Source organism: Triturus cristatus, chromosome 7 (assembly GCF_964204655.1).
Source record: "Triturus cristatus chromosome 7, aTriCri1.1, whole genome shotgun sequence".
Classification (NCBI taxonomy): Eukaryota; Metazoa; Chordata; class Amphibia; order Caudata; family Salamandridae; genus Triturus; species Triturus cristatus.
The window spans coordinates 1,279,584,628-1,279,607,389 of NC_140590.1; the positions used below are offsets into that span (position 1 = coordinate 1,279,584,628).

Genomic DNA, 22,762 nt, shown 5'->3' on the forward strand with positions numbered 1-22,762 from the left:
GGTAGAAGGCGTGCCTGATGTAAACATCAAGAGCCTCTCTCTTCTTTAGTAACACAACTCTCCAATGGCAGAGGCCTTCGTCACACATACAATGTGGTTGCCAATCATAATGTGAGTGACGTCAACCCCTCCCAAGCGTTGTAAACGTAAAACTTGATATGTGTTGGCAACAAAGTAAGTTAATGACGTGGTCACCATTTTGGCAGCTGAATGTAGTAGTCAGTGAGGAATGGATAATAGAGTGGCGGAGGCAGGCCCCTGCACACTGACTTGCCCAGGCCCCCACACACTGCACCGGGGCGGGATGAGCACCGGCAATCATACCAGCAACAGCAGTAGGGACGAGAAGAGGAGCCGTGCCCGGCGCCAGACATGACCAACATCGACGTGCAGAGAATAAAGGCAAGCACAAGTTTAAAGAAGTGCTCAAGAGAGCGAAGAGGTGAGTGCTGAGTCAGCTTGTAACATCTCCTTTGTGTACAGGCATTAGGAATGTTTTATTTTCATCAGCACCTGAGAATCAGCCATAAATGATTTTAGGCCAAAGGCCAGTTACAGACTGATAGCTGCATTGTTCCGGGCAGCCCTGAAAAGAACCTCGCCACTGTGCGCGACGCTTCGGGCTGATTAACCCCTTCCTACTCCCCCAGCCCCCAAGTCTTTTGGCTCTAGAGTAAGTGACTCACTGTGAGCGCTTTGCGTGCAAGGCACCCTCTCCTGGTAAATATTTATCAGGCACGTTTCAGAAATAACACCATAAATAATAGAGCACAGAAACCCTTGCATTCCATCGCAGACAAAACTCCGCTGAGTTTCACTGAGGTTTTAGACAACTCCACGGAATTCCACGGAGTAGAACTCCGTGAGTTCCACCCACCCCTACATTCTAAATCTGCATAGCCTAAGTAACATTTTTGGGACCCCCTCTTCAAATATTGTATTAGACCACTAGTTCACCTCTATGTTATCAGAGATATCAATTTGTGTTTCGGGATTTACTCACACCTCGCCCCATAGGTCTCCAATAGCATCTCTCACGGCTCTATATTGACAACTATGATGTTTAGTGTGTACATAGAATCCTGCTCTTGAAAAATGATATCTCACATAATCAACACACGGAACTCTACCTTGAAGTGCCATTGATCAGTGAGATCCTGATCTTAGAGCTTGCATCAACACCCTACAACAAGGCTGACATCTACCTAAAGAATAACCATACCGAAAGTGTATCTGTTGATCAATGGCAGGATACTTAGTAGTGAAATATTGTGTGTTTGTCTTATGTCGACCTGCTGTCATTTCAGTCAATTTCATGGGATTTCGGCGAATTTCTTTTCTCTTGTACACTTTAGAGATGTGCATCCATTTCTTGGAGCTTTAGGGCTAACCCCAAGAAACGGATGCAAATATTAACATCTTTGTATCTGATGATGAGTTGTATCTTTAAATTACTAACAAACTGTCACAGCTGCATTATGTCTTGAATCAGTGTTTTAAAGACCTCCTCTCTCGCAGACTGCAACAATCACATGGCTTTTGCACACTGTATTTAAATCACCACTTAATCAGAGTTCCTAATCACCTAGCAGTAGGTTCTTGATACTTGTCAAATGATTGCTGTCCTTTACAGAGCTCCCCAGCTGATCACCAATGAACAGAAATATGACCATATCACACTAATCCTAAAAAAACTTAATCGGATCTGTTTATAAGCCCGCATTAAATTTTCCTCCTGCATGATACCCAATGCCACCAATTCCATTTCCTTCGCCTGCATACATCTTACTGATTGAAAGAGCAGAGCTATCAAGCAGGCTACACAGTTTATACGCTCAAGCCTCAGAAAGCAGAACCATTCCTCAGGTTATGCAGATCGCCCAAGCTAAGATGACATCTCTATCCTACAGGTTACACAGTTGTTTCCGGATTACACCTCAGTTGGCAGAACCATTATTCAGATTACACAGAGCTTAACATGTCTGGCTTTAGAGACTTGAGCTGTGGCATAGGTTCTCACCGCTTGTGGTTCATTCCATCCTCGCGGAAGCCTTTGGCGAAGGGGTTTGTGCTGATCTTCAACTGAGTGATCTGTAGAAAGAATAAAAAAACTATTTCTTAAGTTCATGAGCTTGAGCAATGCATGGATGAGTGGAATGTCTATAGGGTGCTGGCACAGACTGAAGGAGGAAGACTGACCAACGGGGTGGAGAAAGGAGAGGGAGATGGGGGACTAGTAGATGCAAACGAGGACAAAGCAAGGTAGGGCTGCTGATTAACGGGATAGACACCCATCCTGTCGTGGTGTTCTGGTACCAGTCGGGAACAGTATTACGGATGAATCTTGGGGGTGGTGTGTTGAGAAATCTTCTTTGCTCACGGACACTCAATACATTTTTAGAAGTGACAGGTCCCATGCTAAGACATAGAGGCAAACCTGGGGGCTGTGTTGAACATTTGGTCAGTTGACAGCTATTCTTGGACAATACACAGGGTGTAGCACAAAAGACCTGGTGTTTGATTCCATAATCTGCATGGTCACAGAGTACTCTGGAGATGTACGTAGAGGATGAGCTCAACACTGAAGCAAATGGAACCAACATAGTCCTGGGTTGCCTACCCTGAACATGCATAGTAAGATGATTGGCTGCGATTTCAAGAGGTGCATACTGAATGCTGATTACACGCTTTGCTGATGTGATGGTCCTCTCATTGGGCCTTTTTTTGGAAGAGCGCCAAGCCAGGTGCTTGTGTTCTAATGCATCTCTCTTTGTGAAGTGATGGAAGCGGTAAATGAGACAAGACACACTAACAGTGCAATTTATAGAGAAATGTATATTCTGTATATTTCCAGGATCTTCTGTTGGTGACAGGATATGAGAAAATGGGTTCAGTGCATCAAGCTGCAGGTTAAGGAATACTGTGTGAGCATGTTAGCATTTCTAAGCTTTTTTGAGCAACATTGCTGAGATTTAGGTTGAGAAAATATAATTTGAGAATAGGATTGAGTCCACGGCCTATTTTATACATTTCTCTAATGCAGAGACTTCATCGCCTTTTAATCCCATTGCTATGAATACCGTTTCCTAGTCATTTAAATTTGCTCCCGTCGCCCTGCAGTCACTGCTGGCTCTGTGTGTTTTTTATCTCCAGAACCTTTCGAGCTTTTTATCCCATTTCCGTTATTATTCCAGCTTGCCTTCCTTTGGTCCCTTGCGGGGCACTTCTCTACCAATGTTACTTCAATCTAGTTCAGGGATTATTTTGCTGAAACCTTCATCTTCCCGTTCTAATGATTTTAACATCCATTTTTCAGGTGCTGGCTTAGCCTATACCGGTGTCTATCGCCCTGCAGTCTCTGTCAAGAGGTTAGCGATAAGTGTCCCGGTAAGATCCAATAACAACAGAAATGAGGACTATATTAACAGAATGGCTGTGGAAATGAAGGGTGTGAGTTGAGACTTATGGTCAATTGACGGACAGGTGGAGAGTGTTGGACGCAGGTTGAAATCAACAGTTGCAGGCACAGATGAGCCGTACACAAGACATGGCTTACCTCCTCGTTCTGGTAGGCGGTGACGGTGATGAAGGAGGTCTCTGGGAAGCTGAAGGATGAGCAGCCTCCCCAGCGCCGACTGAAGACGTCATTCGCCTGGACGATGTGAAAGCGGGGCTGGTACTTGTGCATGGAGTGCAGGATGATCTGGAAGGGGGTACAATGTATGCAAATAAAAGCATGAAAAAACAATGATAGCATAAAAGGTACACTGTCCACTGCCCGTTGTCCTGTATGGCCATGATGGTTGCCCATCACCCTCTTTCAGTATGGTATGGCTCATGTTAGAGATTCCTCACCCACTCCCACCACCTCTGTCCTGCTGTATCCAACTTATTGGAGGTGCAGCCCACTCCCTTGCTGCTTCCTGATGCATGTAGGACATGGATTCCCCTCTCTGGTGCACACAAGAAATAAAGCAACCTTCAGCATTAGAGCACAGGCCATGTTGGTCATAAGGAACCCTTGATAACAACTCTGGCGTTGGAATCCCATGCCTAGTCCTATATAGCCAAGGTCTTAGCCATGTCCCATGACTCCCTGCCCCTCCTTACATGGCCCATCTGGTCCAGGGTGTTATTTGTCAGCTTGATCTTGTGGAAGGAGATGGACTGCTTCATCCATTGCTCGCCGCTGGCCGGGGAATCCGGGTGGATGTAGACTCGGTTGGGCAGCTGCGGCTCGGCTTTGCCACTTGCTTCCCAACGCTTCTCCTGCCACTTGTACCGCGTGTTGTCCACCGCCACGATGTCCAGCAGCATCATATAGCGGGCATGAGGATCCAGTCCAGACACACAAACTTTACACTGTGGAAACATCCGTCTACGGGAGGCGACAAAATCAAAGGTGAGTTTTACACCAGCAAATTACTCAGCAGAGAACAACTAACTACCACGAAACTTGTCAAGAAATCCATTGTACTCACTGGGAATCTTTTTGCATTTCTAGTAGTAATGTTTTAGCCATTTTAAGTAGGAATCTGATGACGAGTTTCTGCAGGAACCGTGTCAGTCATGGTGCCGACATACATTTTTGACAAGTTAACGCTTCCAGAATCACTCATCAGACTGTCCAGGGCATGAATTATGGGGCAGGGGATAGAGGTGGAAAAGTCTGAATCTATCAGCCACACAGGATTTTTTCCCTGGGGGCGGCTTCCTCCTTACTGGTGGTAGATGCCCTAGGCCTGGGGAGGTAATTCCCGCTGCTACAGGTCAAATGTTTCAATGTGGCCGGCTGACCCCCGCTGATGTGCAGGAGATGTTTTTTCCCCACAACTCTAGACTGGTGGTTCAACTACACATCGTAAATCAAGCCTATACATTTATTTTAAAAACGTTATTGGTTTACGATAGAAAAGCATCAAATACAAAGCAAGCAGGGGGGTTCCCCTGCAGTAGCACCCATTACCCATTGTAGTATAGACATTCCTGTAAACGACACTTGCCTATGACTTCTAAGCAGGCAGGGACAACAACTTATACATTAGAATTATATCAACATGTTCCCTAGCACAACTATTGTTTGGAACTTACTGATTGAAATCCTAATGGAACCTATGTGCTTCCGGGGCAATAGTCTTTTCTGGCATGAGTCCCTTTCATGCTTTCACTCCCCTCCATCCAGCAGGGTTCTTCATGTTTAGGTTTCGCCTAGAGAGAGCATGCACTGGCCCTGCGAGACGTTGTTTACATACAGTGGGCTTACAACCCTCCCATGGTCTATCATTTGTTAGCTTCAGCGTCGCTCTCATTTCCTTCGTCCCCCTTTGTCAGAGCATGTGGGTGTCATGTCCTCTTCTCCTGTTTGGCCCTCCCCTGGACATGGACTAAGTACTTGTGTCCATCTACTGCTCCTGCTTCTGGAGCTACTTTTCCCTTTGTGTTAAAGCACTCCATTTGAGTGCTTGTGTTTTCAGTCCATCTCCTATATCTCCCTCAGTGTAGCTTTAATTACATCCTACTCATCCTCCTTCCATGTTGCTTCTTTTCCCTCCCACCACCTATCCTGTTCTCTGCTCCACTGCACTCTACGTCACAGCACCCTACTGTGCGCCACTGCACTCTACGCTGCAGCACTTTACTCTATACCACTGCACTTTGTCACTCTACTCTACGCTCTTGCAGTCCATGCCACTACACTCTGTGCCACTGTACTCTATTCTGCACCACTGCACTCTACGCTACTGCACTCTACTCTGCACCACTCTAGTTTGCGCCCCTGCACTCTATACCACTGCACCTTACTCTGCACCACTCTACTCAAGGACACTGCACTCTACGCAGTTGCACTCTATGCCAGTCAACTCTGCACCACTTCACACCACTGCACTTTATGTCACTGCACTCTATGACACTCTACTCTGCATCACTATACTCTATTCCACTGCATTCTACGCCACTCTACTCTGCACCACTCTTTGTTACGCCACCGCACTCTATGCCACGCTACTCTGCACCATTACATGCCACTGCACTTTATAGCTCGGAACTCTACGACACTCTACTCTGCATCACACTACTCCACTGCACTCTACACCATAGCACTTTACGCCACACCTCTCTACTCTATACCACTGCACTCTATGCAACTCTACTCCATGCCACTGCACTGTATGTAACGGCACTCTGTGCCACTGAACTCAGTGCTACTGCACTGTGCACCACTCTGCTCTGCACCACTGCACTCTACGCCACTTTAATCTAGTTTGTGCCACTTCACTCTACTCCACTGCACTCTACGCCACTCTACTGTACTCTGCAAAACTCTACTCTGTGCCACTCTACTCTACACCACCCTACTCTATGCCACTGCATTCTATAATACTCTACACCACTCAAGTCATCGCCACTGCACTCTACACCACTGTTCCCTACACCGTTGCAGTCTAATCTACACCACTACACTCTATGATGCTCTACTCTACTCTACTTTGCACCACTCTACTCTATGCCACTGCAATGTACACCAGTTTACTCTATACCACTTCACTCTATGTCTCTCTACTGTACTGTGCACCACTTTACTCCACTGCACTCTATCCCAGTGCACTATATGCTACTCTATTCTGAACCACTCTGTTATGCCACTGCACTCTGTCACTGTACACTACTCTGCACCAATCTATTTGAAGCCACTGCACTTTCCACCACTCTACTGTGCACCATTACACACCACTGCACTTTATGCCATTGCACTCGACAGCACTCTACTCTGCATCACACTGCTCTACTCTACTCCACTGCACTCTACACCACAGCACTTTACATCACACCTCTATACTCTAGGCCACTGTACTACACCACTCTACTCTGCACTACTGCACTCTACACCACTTTACTGAGCAACACTCTATGCCACTGCAATTCACTGCACTCTACTCTGCAATACTTTACACCACTGCACTCTATGTCCCTCTACTCTATGCCATTGCACTCTATGCCACTGCATGACTGCACTCTGTGCAACTCTACTCTATGCCACTGAACTCGGTGCTACTGCATTCTACACCACTCTGCTCAGCACCACTGCACTCTACACCACTCTACTCAGCAAAACTCTACTCTATGCTACACTACACTACACCATCCTACTCTATGCCACTGCACTCTATGCTACTCTACACCACTCCAGTCTTCGCCACTGCACTCTACACAACTGCACCCTATGCCATTGCACTTTAATCTACACCACTGCCCTCTACACCTCTCTAATCTACTTTGCACCACTCTACTCTATGCCACTGCAATGTACACCCCACTACTCTATGCCACTTCACTCTATGTCATTCTGTTGTACAGTACACCACTCTACTCCACTGCACTCTACCCCAGTGCACTACGTGCCACTCTACTCTGCACCACTCTATGTCACGCCACTGCACTCTACTCTACACCACTCTACTCTGCACCACTCTATGTTATGCCACTGCACGGTACTCTGCACCACTCTACTCTAAGGCACTCTGCTCTACGCCACTTCACTCTCTGCCACTTGAATCTGTCATTCTACTGTACTGTGCACCACTCTATGCTACTGCACTCTACCCCAGTGCAGTATATGCCACTCTACTCTATACCACTGTACTCTACAACACAGCATCACTCTACTCTATGCCACTGCACCCTGTTCCACTGTAGTCTATGCAAGTCCACTCTACTCTATGCCACTCTATGCCATTCCACTCTGTCACTCCACTTCTATGCCACTCCAATTATGTGCCACTCTATGCCACACTACTTCACACAGTGGCACTCTATGCCACCCTACCCTACTCCACACAAGGCAACTCTACTCTATGCCACTCTACTCTACCTCACTTCATTCTGCCCCACTTCATTCTACGCCACTCCAAGCCTCTCTACACTCCACTCTACTCCAGTCTAGTTTGATCAACTCCACTCCATTATACCTACTCCATTTTTACTCTATGCCACTCTACGCCACTTCACTCCACTGTACGCCACTCTATTGCACTCCACTCTACATCACTTTACTCTCCTCCACTCTACGCCACTCCACTCTGTGCAAATCCACCCATTCAATGCCATCACACTCCACTCCACGCTGCTGGACAACAATGCTAAAAGACATTGGTAAAGCCAGTAGCTCTTGCACAGGAGAAACCAATTGGTTTTTAGCAATGTTTGTTTTAAGCAAAGTGGCTGATTTTTCAGCATCCTGAAAAATTGTAGGGGCTGGACCATGTTGGTGTTCACAAGGTGAATAAGCAGTAAAGATGCCTTTAAATTTTGTTTTCATCTTGTCACATTTGCTGTGCATTCAAAGACAGAGATCAAATGTCAGGCTTTGGGGCTGATTATGATGCGTTAGGAAACGGCTCAGACGATCAGTCTGGGCCGTTTTCTATTGCATCTAATCATGCAGTTGGATTCCTTTCTGACCGGCCCATTTTGATGGAAAGGAATCTGACTGGTCATTCTGACTGTCTTCCGATGGGCTCGGAGATCCCGTCCGCCAGTCGGAATAACTTCAATGCTCCCGAGGGATTACAATTACGGATTCTGACAGCCTTTCTGTGCCGGCCTTTCCGACACAGAAAGGCTGTCGGAAGTCGACTTTGGGGGCCCCCAGCAAGGCCCCCATGGGTGCACGTCCTCCGGTTGGTGGCTAAGGGGACCCCTATGGTGCCCCCTGTTCATCCCTGAACCCCGTGGCAGGCACCTTGAGGTGCCTGCCACGGGGTGCAAGGATGAACGGCACTTCTTTGTTTTTCAATGACAGCATGCATTCTGGTCGGAATGCATGCTCCCATTGTAAATAATAGGAGTGCGACCGAACAGTGTTTGGTCGCATCCTAATTGGTCGGTCAGGACCGCCGACAGGAGGTCGGGCGGTCCCACGACCGAGAGGATGTCGAGCAGACTTAAGTCCGCCCGCCATCGTAATTAGGCCCTATGTCTTCTTAAAAACTGCTGCTTATTCTTTTGTCATGTAGATTTCTTTCCTTGACTGCAAAGTGAGAGATTTTTTTAAACTGAACTATGTGACAATCTCTCTGGGGTAGGGGCAGTGAAAACAAACGCTGCAGGATGCAATTTTTGTCTGACACAAAGAACATTGAAATACCTGTAAGTGAATTGTACAAATATTTCAAAATAAATTGTCAGTTAAGACAGCTCAAATGAAGGACGTTTTTAATTCTGAGGTGTGGTGGGAACTAAGATTTTAATATGACCAAAACAAATCAAAACACTAAATGAAACCCGTGTTTTACACATTATCGTATATGTTTTACATAGTTTTATTAGAAAAATTGTATGTCTGCAAATTTAGTGCCCATTTCAAAGGTAAATGTGCTCTCTGTAAATGACAGTGAGCTACCAGTTCATGCTTTAGTGATATATTTGCGAGTGTACTCAGAAAGTTGTTCAAGGCCATTGTGGAAAAAAGTCAACTCTCAAGTCGCACTGAGCTTTGCTGTTAGCAGCAGAACAACGTGCACTTTCCAGTTTATCAACTTCTTTTTCACTGCATTCAGGAGCCTTCATTTTAGCATCCTCTCCGGGGTATGTTTGGGAATAGCAGGGTTCTGTGACCTTGGTATTGGAGAGCTCTCCTCACTCTCACAGCTGTTATTATTCCTTCCTTGTCTCTCACACCAATGCCCCTGGAGGTTATAATTGGACCACTGTTCTCTCCCTCTCAGTCGGAGCCCCTAATTATGTGAATTCCACTATATTTGCTGACCTCTAGGGTATCTTTCTTCACTTTTAATTTCCAAGGCTTGTGTTGCATGAAGAGTATAGCGTCCTCACCCTCTGCTCCTGTAGGCATCCCCAGAACTTGAAATTGTTTCTGTCTCACCACCTTTCCAGCTCCTCTATCCTATCATTCTGGAGCATTAGCAACACACTGATAATGGTTGTTAGCAGGCAGACAGTTTAAACAAAGTATTAAGCCAAGGTGATATGGGTTAAGCATAGACAGTTATCGGGAGGTCTGATGTTTGTCGTTTCTTCATTTCCACAAAAAAAGGCAACACCTGTTTAGTCTAGTGGGCTTCTTCAAGCCTTCTTGGCATCTGTGGTCATATTAAATGATTGTGCCATGTAGTCTAGTGTCCAAGAAGACAAAGATCTTATGCAGTCCAATGTCACCCAAGTAGAGGTGCAGTGTGGGAAGTAGTTATGTTGAATCTAGTTATATGTATACAAGAGGTATATCTTGGTTCTCAGTTCAGTGTGCCAGAAAAGCGATGAGGCATGTGTGGAGTGGTAACCAGTATATTCCCTTTTTAGTGGAAATTTGAATGTGAAAGGAAGCTCAAATGGAGAAAGTAGTTATAGGGGTTGAAGTAGAGTGAAAGTAAGCATATGTTGTCAAATGCCTGCTGACAGGCCAAGGGATTACCAGACGAATATTATGTAAAACATGTGTAACATAACCTGCCAACCCATGTCATATCCCTTACCATCACGTACCTTACTGCACCATTGCACATATCTTCAGCAAGACAAAAGAAAAGCTCACCTCCCTCCCACATCACAAGACTTGTGTAAGTCCCTTTTTGTTGCACTGTGAATCAGTGGGGGACATACCTGCCCGCTTTGGTGAGGATCATCTCGGTACCAATGGCATTGAACTGCTTCCACAGTTCGATGTTCTCCAGGGTTATCTTCACATTACCTGGGAGCCTGGGTGCCTGGCACTGAGGAGGTGGCTGGCCATAGCCCAGTTGGGCGGGCAGGGAGAGGGCAGGGCCCTGTGGGCCGGGCAGCCCACGTTGATGAGGATCCAAAGATGGGAAAAGGGAGTCAAAGCGCGGGCCGGTGTGATCCAGGTCTAGAAGGAGTCGAAAAGGGAAGCAGATGTTAAGGATGAAGAACACGAGTACAGCAGCACAGCTTGGATGCAAACAACATACACACTGAGACTCCTGGAGAAGACTTAAAACCTAACTGGCAGGTATCACCCTTTGATCCCATCCGGGGAGTCAACAAGCAGTAATACTCCATCAAATTTCTCTCAGGAGCTGAAGAGCAGTACGGGACCCCCACTATTATTATTAATTTTGCAGTCTTGGGCCCTTTCTCAGGAGTTGTGGATCGGTTCTAACCCCTCCGCCCCCCAGTATTCCCTCAGGCTCTGGGGTACTGTACTGGGCCAAGGCAAACTTACACTTTTGTTCAAGTTTACGTTTTTGTTTTGGAATTCCCAAAACTGCATTTTAATAGTAGGTTTATGTGGAGGCTCCGCAGTCAGGGCAGAGAACTCCGCACATAAAAAGATATCAATTTTTTAAAATCTTTTTATGTGGGGAGTTCTACTCCCCAACTATGGAGTCTCCGCACTCGCAAACTTACTATGAAAATGCAGTTCTGTGGTTTCCAAAACAAATGTAAGCTTACAGAAAAGTTTACCTTTGTGAGGCAGTCCCTCAGAGTTCAGGCGCATTAAGAGACACCTTATTTAACACACAGACTCCAAAAGCATAGAACTCGCCATCCCCATATCTCCATATATTCACTAAGCAAGGGCGAAATTAAATGTTTGAGGCATATGAGCTGCAGATTTCACACTTGCATTAGATCACCATCTGGTGTTGGGCTCGGATGCTTGCCCCTTGTTGTCTTGGAAGAAGTCTTGGTGGTCACAAGATAGGTGACTCCTCCCTTGAACGATAGTGCGCATGGGCATCAACTCCATCCTTAGATTGTTTTTTCCGCCATTGAGTTCGGACGCAATTTTTGCGCTCCGGTTCGAAATCTTCATTTCAAACTTCTTCGCCGCGCAAAACTTCCAGAAACTCTTTGGATTCACATCGATCATCTTCATCTTCGGCTTGATTCCAGTCGTCGACGAGGGCCGCTGGGCCTATCCACGCCGTAAGGCCTACGGCTCATGGAAAGGACGCCATTCAAGAAATGCCCCCAGTGTGGAGCAAAGTTCCCGCACAGTGACCATTGCAAAGTCTGCAACCTGTGCCTATCACCTGAACACGACGAGTCCAGCTATCCAGCCTGCGCATCCTTTCGATCGAAGAAGACTATTCGAGATCGAAGGGCTCGACGTCACATCATGGCGCAGAGATCAACTCCGGAACCAGAGGACATCTTCGACGAAGGCCCAGATGTCCCTGAAGAAGATTCCGAAGATCTTGAAATCGTGTCAGAGGCAGACGACTCAGACGACCCCATCACTCCTGGTCAACGAGTGAGTACTACTGCCCCTGCCCCAACCCCACCACCAAAACCGAAGGCACTGGTCAAGACTTCGCCTGTTTGCCCCAGTCGCGATCGAAAACACACTTCAGAAGCTCCGCCTCCGGGCCCGGCTCCAAAGAAAAAAGACAAGCCTTCCGGTATCTCGGGACCGAGCAAACCTCATGTAATCGTCCCGCCGGCGCTTTCGGCACCGAAGCCAAAGGAACACTCGGCTCCGAAATCGGTTCCGACGCCTTCCACCTCCAAAGACAAATCGGCCCCGAAAACCTCGAGGTCCGTGGATAAACCGGCTTTGAACACTTCCAAGCCTAAAGATCCAGCTTCGGCTCCGAAACCAAGATCCTCGGAACCGAAAGACAAGCCTAAGAACTCTACCACGCCTCCTGAGGCCAAAGCACATAAAACACAACACCAGCCCCGCTCGGAACCGAAAAAATCGGTACCGAAAACGGTTCCCGAGGAAAAGGAACTTTTTCATCCAGATCCTGTCGATCCTAGACAGAAAAAGATTTATATTAACCCTGAAACAGGACATGTCACAGCTGTGCCATGTAAGAAGAGGAAGTTACACACAGCACCTGCCCCTCAAGTGCCTGTGAAGAAGAAGGACTCTGCTACATCACCTATGCCTCCTTCTCCTCTACTTCCTTCTAACCCACCTCCTCTCCTTAAATCTATTACACCACCTCTGCCTGTAACTTCTCCACCAAATACACCACCTCCAGATGATGATGATGACCTAGGGGTGGGAGGTGACCAAATGACCCGTTCATGGATCCAGACGATCCACCACAAGATGATTGGGAGTACCCTGTCCCAATAGATCTACCAGACCTCCCAAGCCCCCAGCCATACCCATCAAAACCATCACCCCCCGACGATAATCTTGGTTTTGGACAATTACTTAATAGGGCTGCCGTTTACCACGGCCTCACAATGCACTCAGACTCAACAGAGGAGGACTTCCTTTTGGATACATTCGAACCGTCCCAAAACACAGTGCAAATATTGCCAATGATCAAGGGAGTCATTAAGCATGCCCCTGAAGTGTTCAAAGATCCCGTACGTGCCAGGATTCTTAACCCTAGAATCGATAAAAAATATAGACCTGCCCCTGAAGACCCTGCTTACATTAGGGGACAGCTGCCTTTGGATTCTCTAGTAGTTTCCAACGCTAGAAAGCGCACCAACTCACAAACCTCTGTGGATGCGCCACCCCCAGATAAAGAATCCAAATTACTGGACGCTTCTGGCAAAAGGGTAGCTGCGCAGGCAGCCAAACACTGGCGCATAGCCAACACGCAAGCACTGTTGGCTAGATATGATAGGGCCCACTATGACCAACTGGAAACCCTATTACAACATTTGCCTGACCAATATAAAACCCAAGCAAATGATCTCATACAAGAGGGCAAGCTAATTTCAAACGCGTCAAATAAATGAGCACTTGACGCTGCAGACACTGCCTGTAGATCCATCAATACCAGTGTACTCCTTAGACGCCATGCCTGGCTGCGCATTTCAGGCTTTAAACAGGAGGTCCAGACTACCATCCTCAACCAGCCGTTCAACCAAAAACAACTTTTTTGCCCGGCTGTAGACACTGCACTAGAAAAAATGAAGAAAGACACTGAGACTGCTAAGTCCATGGGAGCGTTAGTCTCCACAAACACGTGGCTCCTTTCATCGCTCCTTCTGTAGAGGAGCCTCCAAAAACATTGGAGCAGACACCTCATCTTCATTTAAAACCACTACACAGACATCCCCCAGTAGAGGATATTTTAGAGGCGGATACAGAGGGAATAACAACAAGCATTGAAAATGCAACAGGCCTCGCCTTTTATTAAGTTAAAGCCATTTGCTTTGCTAATGGTATTATGTAGCAAAGCAAATGGCTTTAACTTAATAAAAGGCGAGGCCTATTGCATTTTCAATGCCTGTTTTCTTTCAGTGCGGAAAGTTTCCAACCCACGTGACTTCCAGTTTCATGGTTCTCTGCGCCGCTTTACCAGAAACCACAGCGGCCCCCAAGCATAGCGAAAGATGTCACCGAAACAAAGTGAGATATCGACGGCAGATAGGGAGAGCCTGGGAGGCAGAGAGAACTGCGGGAAAGAGTCAGAGAGTGGTAGGAGGAGGGAGAGGGGTAGTCAGCCCAGAGACAGAGCTGGGAGAGAGAGAGGGCAGAGACAGAGCGGCGAGAGTAAGAGCGCAGGGCAGAGAAAGAGGGGCAGTTGAGAACCCCAGGCAGAGTGGGGAGAGTAAGAGGACAGAAGGACAGAGTCAGAGAGAGGTAGAAGGAGGCAGGGGATAATTAGACGACCACTGGCAGAGCGGGGACAGAGAAGGACAGAGTCAGGGAGGGTAAGAAAAAGCCAGAGGGACAGTCAGTCCAAAGACAGAGCGGGAGATTAAGGGGTCTAAAAAGGGCAGAGCTAGACAGGTGTAGAAGGAGGCACCGGGGAGTCAGAGAGCAGTGAAGGGTAGAGTTAGCAGGGTTGAGAAGACCCAGACGGCTCACGGAGAGTCCAGGGAGAGACGGCGGTGTGCGGAGACCGGCTGGGGTGATTAGGGGCAGGAGCGGAGGCAGAGGGTAGTCTGTCCTGGTGGAGAGACCGCTGCCTGCTGAAAGAGACGTGATCGGAGCACTGCGGACAGAGACACCGCTGCAGTCAGGCAGCCCGGCACGTGGGTCCGTGGCAAGAAGCGCGAAGCGTGGGCACCGGCACCCTGACTTTGGTACCGGCACGGGAAAGTAAACGCCCTCAAACCTTTCTGGTCCACTAGGCGCTCCGTACCGTCCTCTGCTTTCGTTTGCCGGCTTTGCCTACCGTTACAGGCACCTGTCATTAAAACAAAAAAGGGACTGCTGCGTAGATCTGAGAATGTGACCATACTAAAATGGTGGTTACGTTTCTGTTTTTCCAGCCATTGAAACGTAAGAGCTCCTTTGATAGGCATGCCACAAGACTCGGACAGCAACGACCAGAGCTACAGCAGCAGCTCCCCTCCACCCAGCAACAGACAGGTACCGCTTCCCTCCACCCAAAAACAAACAGGTACCGCGCGCCTCCTCTCTGAATCAGAGACTGCCTCACTCTGTCAGATACAAGCAGCTCCCCTCCACCCAGCACCAGGCAGGCACCGCTCGCCTCCTCCCAGAAACAGAGACAGCCTTACTCTGTCAGATACAAGCAGTTCAACTCCATCGAGAAACTACCTGACTTCTCCATGTCCAGCGACAAACAGGCACGAGCAAACACGACTTCACTCCGTCGAGCGACAAACGGGCAAACACGACTTCACTGCTTCACTCTTTTAGAGCCGTCCCAGTTGGACTGGCTCGCGAGCCGTCCCAGTTGGACTGTCTCGCATGACTGGTTTCTTATCTTTATGGAGCCATGTGTTTGGCCCCATAAAGATAAAAAAACCTTTTACGCCAGCAGTAAGTCGGGGAAGCCAGTCCAACTGGGACGGCTCTAAAAGAGAAAAGTGTACGTCACTAGACGCTCTTTTCCAATGGCTGGCTGCCGTTTAGCATAAACGGTGACGCCAGCCAATGGAAACGAGGGGCGGGGCTTAAAGCCCACTAGAGAAATCTACCCTAAAACGTTAAATCTCGCCAGCGAGACTGCGCATGTCTGCGCAGTCTTATGCAGGCGAGACCTAATAAAGGAAGAGGCAGAGGTAATAACAACACTCGCACCTCCCCCTCTACAAAACAGTGACTCCCTTTCGCTTCTCCCAGACCATTCCACTCCAGTCGGGGGAAGATTATCACAGTTACTACCTGTCTGGAATTCCATCACAACAGACAAGTGGGTAAGACAGATTATCCAGTATGGTTACTGCCTGGAACTTACAGCTCCCCCCCCACACATACCACCCAAGCAGCGTCCAATGTCCACAGAACATCTCATGCTCCTAAAACAAGAGCTTCTCTCACTGCTTCAAAAGCACGCAATAGAACCTGTTCCCTTACAACATCAAGGAACAGGGGTTTACTCGCTGTACTTCCTAATCCCCGAAAAGGACAGGACTCTAAGACAGATACTTGACCTCAGACCCCTCAACCTATATATACACGCAGATCATTTTCATATGATCACTCTCCAACAAGTGCTCCCGCTGCTACAACAGGGCGATTTCCTTGCCACACTAGATCTCAAGGACGCTTACTTCCACATTCCCATGCATCCTGCTCACAGGAAGTATCTAAAGTTTGTAGTGGACAGACAACACTATCAGTTCAAAGTCCTTCCCTTCGGAGTCACCACCGCACCCAGGGTATTCACGAAATGTCTTGCCGTAGTAGCAGCACACCTGAGAAGACAACACATCCATGTCTTCCCATATCTGGACGACTGGCTAATAAAAGCCAAGTCCTTCAACGAATGTGTTCAACACACTCACCAAACCATCCAAACAATACACAACTTGGGGTTCAAGGTCAACTACATCAAGTCGCATCTCCAGCCCTCTCATATACACCAATATCTGGGGGCCACAATAAACACCTCCACAGCTCTAGCATATCCCAGTCCAACCAGGATTGCCAGCATACAAACTCGCATCACAAAATTTCAAGCCCAACACTCTCTCCCAGCCGGAGTGTTCATGCAACACATAGGCATGAGGGCATCTTGCATTTTTATTGTACCTTATGCAAGACTTCAAATGCGACCCTTACAGGAATGTCTAGCACATCAGTGGAATCAGGCTCAAGGACAACTTACAGGTCTGGTGTTGGTAGACAGCCGCACACATCGCTCTCTGCAGTGGTGGATCACAAAAAACTTGTCCAAAGGGTGGCCGTTCCTCGAACCTATTCCACAGATAGTACTCACGACAGAAGCATCACTCACTGGATGGGGAGCCCATCTCCTCAGACATACAACCCAAGGCAAGTGGACCACTCAACAAAAACTGCTCCACATCAATCACCTGGAACTACTAGCAATATTTCTAGCTTTAAAAACATTCCAAGTACATGTACAAAACAAAGCTGTCCTGATCCAGATGGAAAACATGACAGCCATGTACTACATACAAAAACAAGGAGGCACACACTCTCTGCAGCTGTCTCAGCTCGCACAGAACATTTGGAGATGGGCCATCCCGCAAAAAATATATCTGCTTGCCGAACACCTTCCAGGAGTTCACAATCAGATAGCGGATCTGTTAAGTCGACAGACACAACAGATTCACAAATGGGAAATACATCCCCAAGTTCTTCTATCATTTTTCCACATGTGGGGCCAACCAGACATAGATCTGTTCGCCACACACGAAAACGCAAAATTCCCAACCTTCGCCGCCAGGTTACCACACCCATTGTCCAAGGGCAATGCGATATGGATGAACTGGTCAGGCAGATTTGCGTATGCTTTTCCGCCACTCCCACTGATTCCACTAGTGGTACACAAGCTCCGATAACAGTCTCTCAAACTAATCTTAGTAGCTCCCACATGGGCACGCCAACCGTGGTTCACAACACTGTTGGAACTCTCACTAGTTCCGCACCAAAAACTACGCCTGTCCCCATCCCTGCTAACGCAGAACCATGGAGAGATCAGTCATCCAGATCCAGGTCAGCTGAATCTGCCGATCTGGCTCCTGAAGTCCTAGAGTTCGGTTACCTTAACCTACCACCAGACTGTATGAACATCATTAAAGAAGCCAGATGCCCTACTACTAGAGCTTTGTATGCTGCAAAATGGAAAAGATTTGCCATTTACTGCACCAACAACCATATTGATCCACTGGATGCCTCCATCCAGAATATCATTTGCTACCTAATGCACTTGCAAAGATGTAACCTAGCATATTCATCCATACGTTTACATCTTGTAGCACTTGCTGCTTATCTGCAAAACAGACAACACTTGTCACTTTTTAGAGTCCCTGCAATTAAGGCCTTCATGGAGGGCCTCAGAAGAGTCATTCCTCCTAGGTTACTACCCTCTCCAGTGTGGAATCTAAATATTGTTCTTACTAGGTTCATGGGACCCCCATTTGAGCCTTTACATAAATGCGAACTGCAGTTCCTCACATGGAAAGTGGCTTTCCTTATTGCCATCAACTCTCTTAGAAGAGTAAGTGAGATCCAGGCTTTAACCATACAAGAACCATTCTTACAATTACATCGTAACAAGGTGGTTCTCAGGACAAATCCAAAATTCCTTCCTAAAGTCATCTCTCCATTTCATCCTAACCAATCAGTGGAGTTACCAGTGTTTTTTCCAAACCCGGACTCCGTAGCGGAGAGAGCTCTACACACCCTAGATGTAAAAAGAGTCCTGCTTTATTACATTGACAGAACCAAATAATTTTGCAAAACAAAACAACTGTTCGTAGCTTTCTCCCCGCCACATAAGAGTATTCCCATCTCCAAGGCTGGGATTGCAAGGTGGATCGTTAAATGTATCCAAATATGCTACCAAAAAGCAAAACGCACATTAACAATTCCCCCTAGGGCGCATTCCACACGTAAACTAGGGGCCTCTATGGCATTCTTAGGGAACATTCCCCTAGAAGACATTTGTAAGGCAGCAACATGGTCTACAACACACACCTTCACCAAATACTATTGTGTAGATGTGCAAGCCAAGCAGCAAGCTTCTGTGGGCCAAGCTGTTCTTAAAACTCTCTTTCAAACTACTGCAACCGATACAGGTGACCACCGCTAGGGGAGATACTGCTATACAGTCTATGCAAGTGTGAGATCTGCAGCTCATATGCCTCGAACGGAAAATGCTACTTAACAGTATGCATCTGTTCTTGGCATGTAGAGCTGCAGATTCTCACACGCCCACCCACCTCCCCGGGACCCGTATCTGTTCCAGTTCTATCTCACTTAGATATACACACATGGACATCTTTTTCTTTCTACTAACTCCATCATTTCGCATCATGGCGAAAAACAATGGAGTCAATGCCCATGAGCACTATCGTCCAAGGAAGGGGTCATCTATCTCGTGACTACAAAGACTTCTTCCAAGACAACAACAAGGTGCAAGCATCCGAGCCCAACACCAGATGGCGATCTAATGCAAGTGTGAGGATCTGCAGCTCTACATGCCAAGAACAGATGCATACTGGTAAGTAGCATTTTCCATTTGCTGACATAATTTAGAACATTTTGCATTTTGTTTATTACGTGAAATTCACAAACTACTCCTTTATGGTACATCACATAATTAGGCCACGGCAGCAAAATTATAGCACAGGATCTTGGGAACAACGCCAAGATCCAGAATGCGACTGCCTGTTTTTTCCAGCAATTGTGTTTTCTGGGCAATTTCTTAGCATGAAATGTGTCACTTCAAAAATTAAAAATAAAGATGCCAGTGATCAGCCTCTAGATTCAATATATTATTCAGTTCAACTTTTAATGCCTGAGGGGTATCGCTCTCCGACCATGAGCGTAGTGAAATACTCAATAAATAGTTCAACCCTGGAAACCAGGCTGAATCCTCCTGGGCACAATCTTTCACCCTATCAGAGAATGGTGTAAATCATTTAGTGCTGTTTGGACATCAAAAGCCGTAGTCAAAGTTTGCAGTCAAAAGGTTCTATTTGATGGACTTCATTTCAATGATGATAATTCAACAGTGATAATTATCGTCCATTTGTCATTCCAAATACAATCCAATGCATTTCGGGCATTGTGCCCTTCATCAGGGATCACTCTACAATTAAACAAAAAAATGCAATAATGCAGCAAGGAAACCATCCATGGGTTCAAAACAAATGCATACAAAATTTGCTATTTAACTGACTGAAACACAGTGTCAGGATAAACCTACGTGAAAATAACAGTATCAGGTACGTTACTACGGTGAAAAGTGTTAAAAAGGATAGTCACTATCTTGAAGGAAACAATAATAAAAAGTGAAAAAGATAAAGAAAACGTGGTGGGATCCAGCTTTAGTTAAACCAGTGCACCAAAAAGGGTTCCGATGAAGCAAGCAACACTACTTATTGAGTATTTCACTTAAAAAATTGACACAAGGATACATTTTGCTCTAAAATATAGAACTAAATGACAGATTTACATTTCATGTAATTTCACGTAGATTTTCTTGAAATTTTGAGTAATTACACAAAAGCAAATTACACCAATTTTGCACACCCCTAGTTTTTACACAAAGGCCTTGGCAGCAACCTGGTACCCTTTATTATATGAGAAATCTGAAAAAAAAGCCATTATATTAATATTCACCAATGACCACCAACACAACCAGAGGCTCTTCAAACATCAAACAGTGGCTGTCATCCTTTCTGTACATGCAGTCTCTGTCTTAGGTGTTGTACCAGAATGTTGTGCTTTAAATATCGTCCTACAAAAATATATGGGTCACAATATTGCCTACCACAATATTTGAAGGTAAATATATATATACATAAGTATAGTTTCACTATACTAAGCTCCACATATATGAACTTGGATGCTATATATCAACAGGGTGCATAAATGCGGAGTTAAGCATCGTAAATCTATGCTTACCTGTACATACTTACCTTCACAATACTCTCATAGTATATATTCTGGTTTCAAAAATGTGTATGATTATATTTTTGTATAAAAGCATCCGTGCATTGTTAGGACTACGTATCTGCTGACATTGACTACTTAAAAAAAAATAAAGGGCCTGTAGCGTTTGAACGATGTCCATCAGCCAAACCACCACTGAGAACTGGGAACTGCAACACCTACGGATCACTGACACAATATCGACAACAATGATATTGTGAAACAAAAATATTGTGTGAAAAATATCGTCTCCCTATACTTATAATAGTAAGTACAAATGTATTAACCGAAAAAAAATCATTTCACGTTAATTTCATTTAATATACAAAAAAATAAATAAATATATGTATATATATATATATACATGTATATATATATAGTTTAAAATAGTAAATCTTAAATATTTTAATATGTAACATTGATATAACGTAAATTAAATAAATTGAAATAATATTTAATACTAGATATAAATATATACTTATAGAAACACACACATATATGTGTGTTTCTGTTTATAAAATGTAATGCAATTCTTAAAAATATGTATTTTACATTATATTACATTTATCATTATTTTAATTTGCTACTTCTTTCTCTCTCTCTCTCTCTCTCCCTCTCCCTCCCTCTCTCTCTCTCTCCCTCTCTCTTCCCTCTCTCTCTCTCTCTCTCTCTCTCTCTCTCTCTCTCTCCTCTCTCTCTTCTCTCTCTCTCTCTCTCTCTCTCTCTCTCTATATATATATATATATTACATCTGCGAAAAGGTGATGCTGCACTCGCCGGAGCTTCAATTTCTAGATTCTTTATTGGCAAAGGACATCCGTATTGCGCCAAACACCACCACCGACTCGTTTCTACAGTCTCTGGGTTTAATTACGAGTTTGGCGGTCCATAGGACTGCCAAACTCGTGGTAGAGGTGTGGCGGCGTTTGGGGACTTCCGCACCAGGGTCTGACTGCCGTAGTATGAGTATGGCGGTCAGACCTCCAGAGAACTCCTACAACCGCTTGGGATCCCTGATTCCTGGTGGTGGCGCTGCAGTATGCCCCATTGCACCTGTGCAGCATGGACTGGACAATCCATGCCGTGCAGGACCATGCATTGGTGGTCTCGCGGAGGTGTAGTTCCAATGCTCTCATAATTACTGGTAATCTGGCGGTCCTGTTTGGTGGTGTAGGAGTTATGCGGGGGCATGGCGGCCCGCTCCCACACCGCCAAACTCGTAATCAGGCCCTCAGTCTTGTTCACAGTAGTTCATGTTGAGTGAGTTACCTCTACTACTTAGTCAATTTTTATTATACATCCATAACAAGGCATTATGGGAGTTGTTGTCCAATATACATCAAGGCAGTAACTCAGCTTTTGTAATATATTTGCGTGGCTTTATGATGTTCAAAGTCAGCGTGAAAAGTGTACTATTATAGTTGTCTTTATAATCCTAGCACAATATCTCTGCTCAGTACTGATTAGTTGAAAAGTTCGGTTTTATATATATATTTATCTGGCATTCGACAGTAGCTAGTTATAGCTTGGACCTGGTTTCCATAACATAGATTATGTTTGTAATAACTTTGGTGCCGTTTGACGAATCTTCATGACATTTTCAAACCTAGTATGCTAATCACTTCAGCTGCTGCCTGGAAAGTTTTGGGGTGATTCGTCAAGCGGGGGGGAGGGGGGCCAAGAAAAAGGGGGAGCCCAAAACATATTTTCTGCATGCAATTTCCATCGGACTGCCAAACCCGCTGTGGAGGTGCGGTGATGGTTGGGGACTGCCGCACCGGCGTCCGACTGCCGTATTATGACTACAGCGGTCGGACCACCATAGGACTGCCGCAACCACCAGGGATCCACGCTCCCTGATGGTGGCGCAGTGGTCTGAGGCTGCAATATGCTTGGTGGTCCCACTGCCAAACATATGGCGAGTTTCCTCAACGTCAGCAGTCTCATGGCGGTGCTCACACCATGAAAATGCTGGCGGTGAAG

The 22,762-nt window shown here is 46.1% G+C and overlaps 1 protein-coding gene across 1 annotated transcript in view; it reads right to left on the bottom strand.

Annotated features, from left to right (window-relative positions):
• TBX6 (T-box transcription factor 6) overlaps positions 1–22,762 on the bottom strand; it is a 61,739-nt gene that overhangs the window by 24,613 nt on the left and 14,364 nt on the right. Inside the window, exons 2-5 of the mRNA XM_085618828.1 lie at positions 10,618–10,861; positions 4,111–4,378; positions 3,557–3,703; positions 2,021–2,091 (exon numbers count right to left, since the gene is read on the bottom strand). Of these exons, the coding sequence (XP_085474954.1) occupies positions 2,021–2,091; positions 3,557–3,703; positions 4,111–4,378; positions 10,618–10,861 (730 nt within the window). The remainder of the gene's footprint in view (positions 1–2,020; positions 2,092–3,556; positions 3,704–4,110; positions 4,379–10,617; positions 10,862–22,762) is intronic.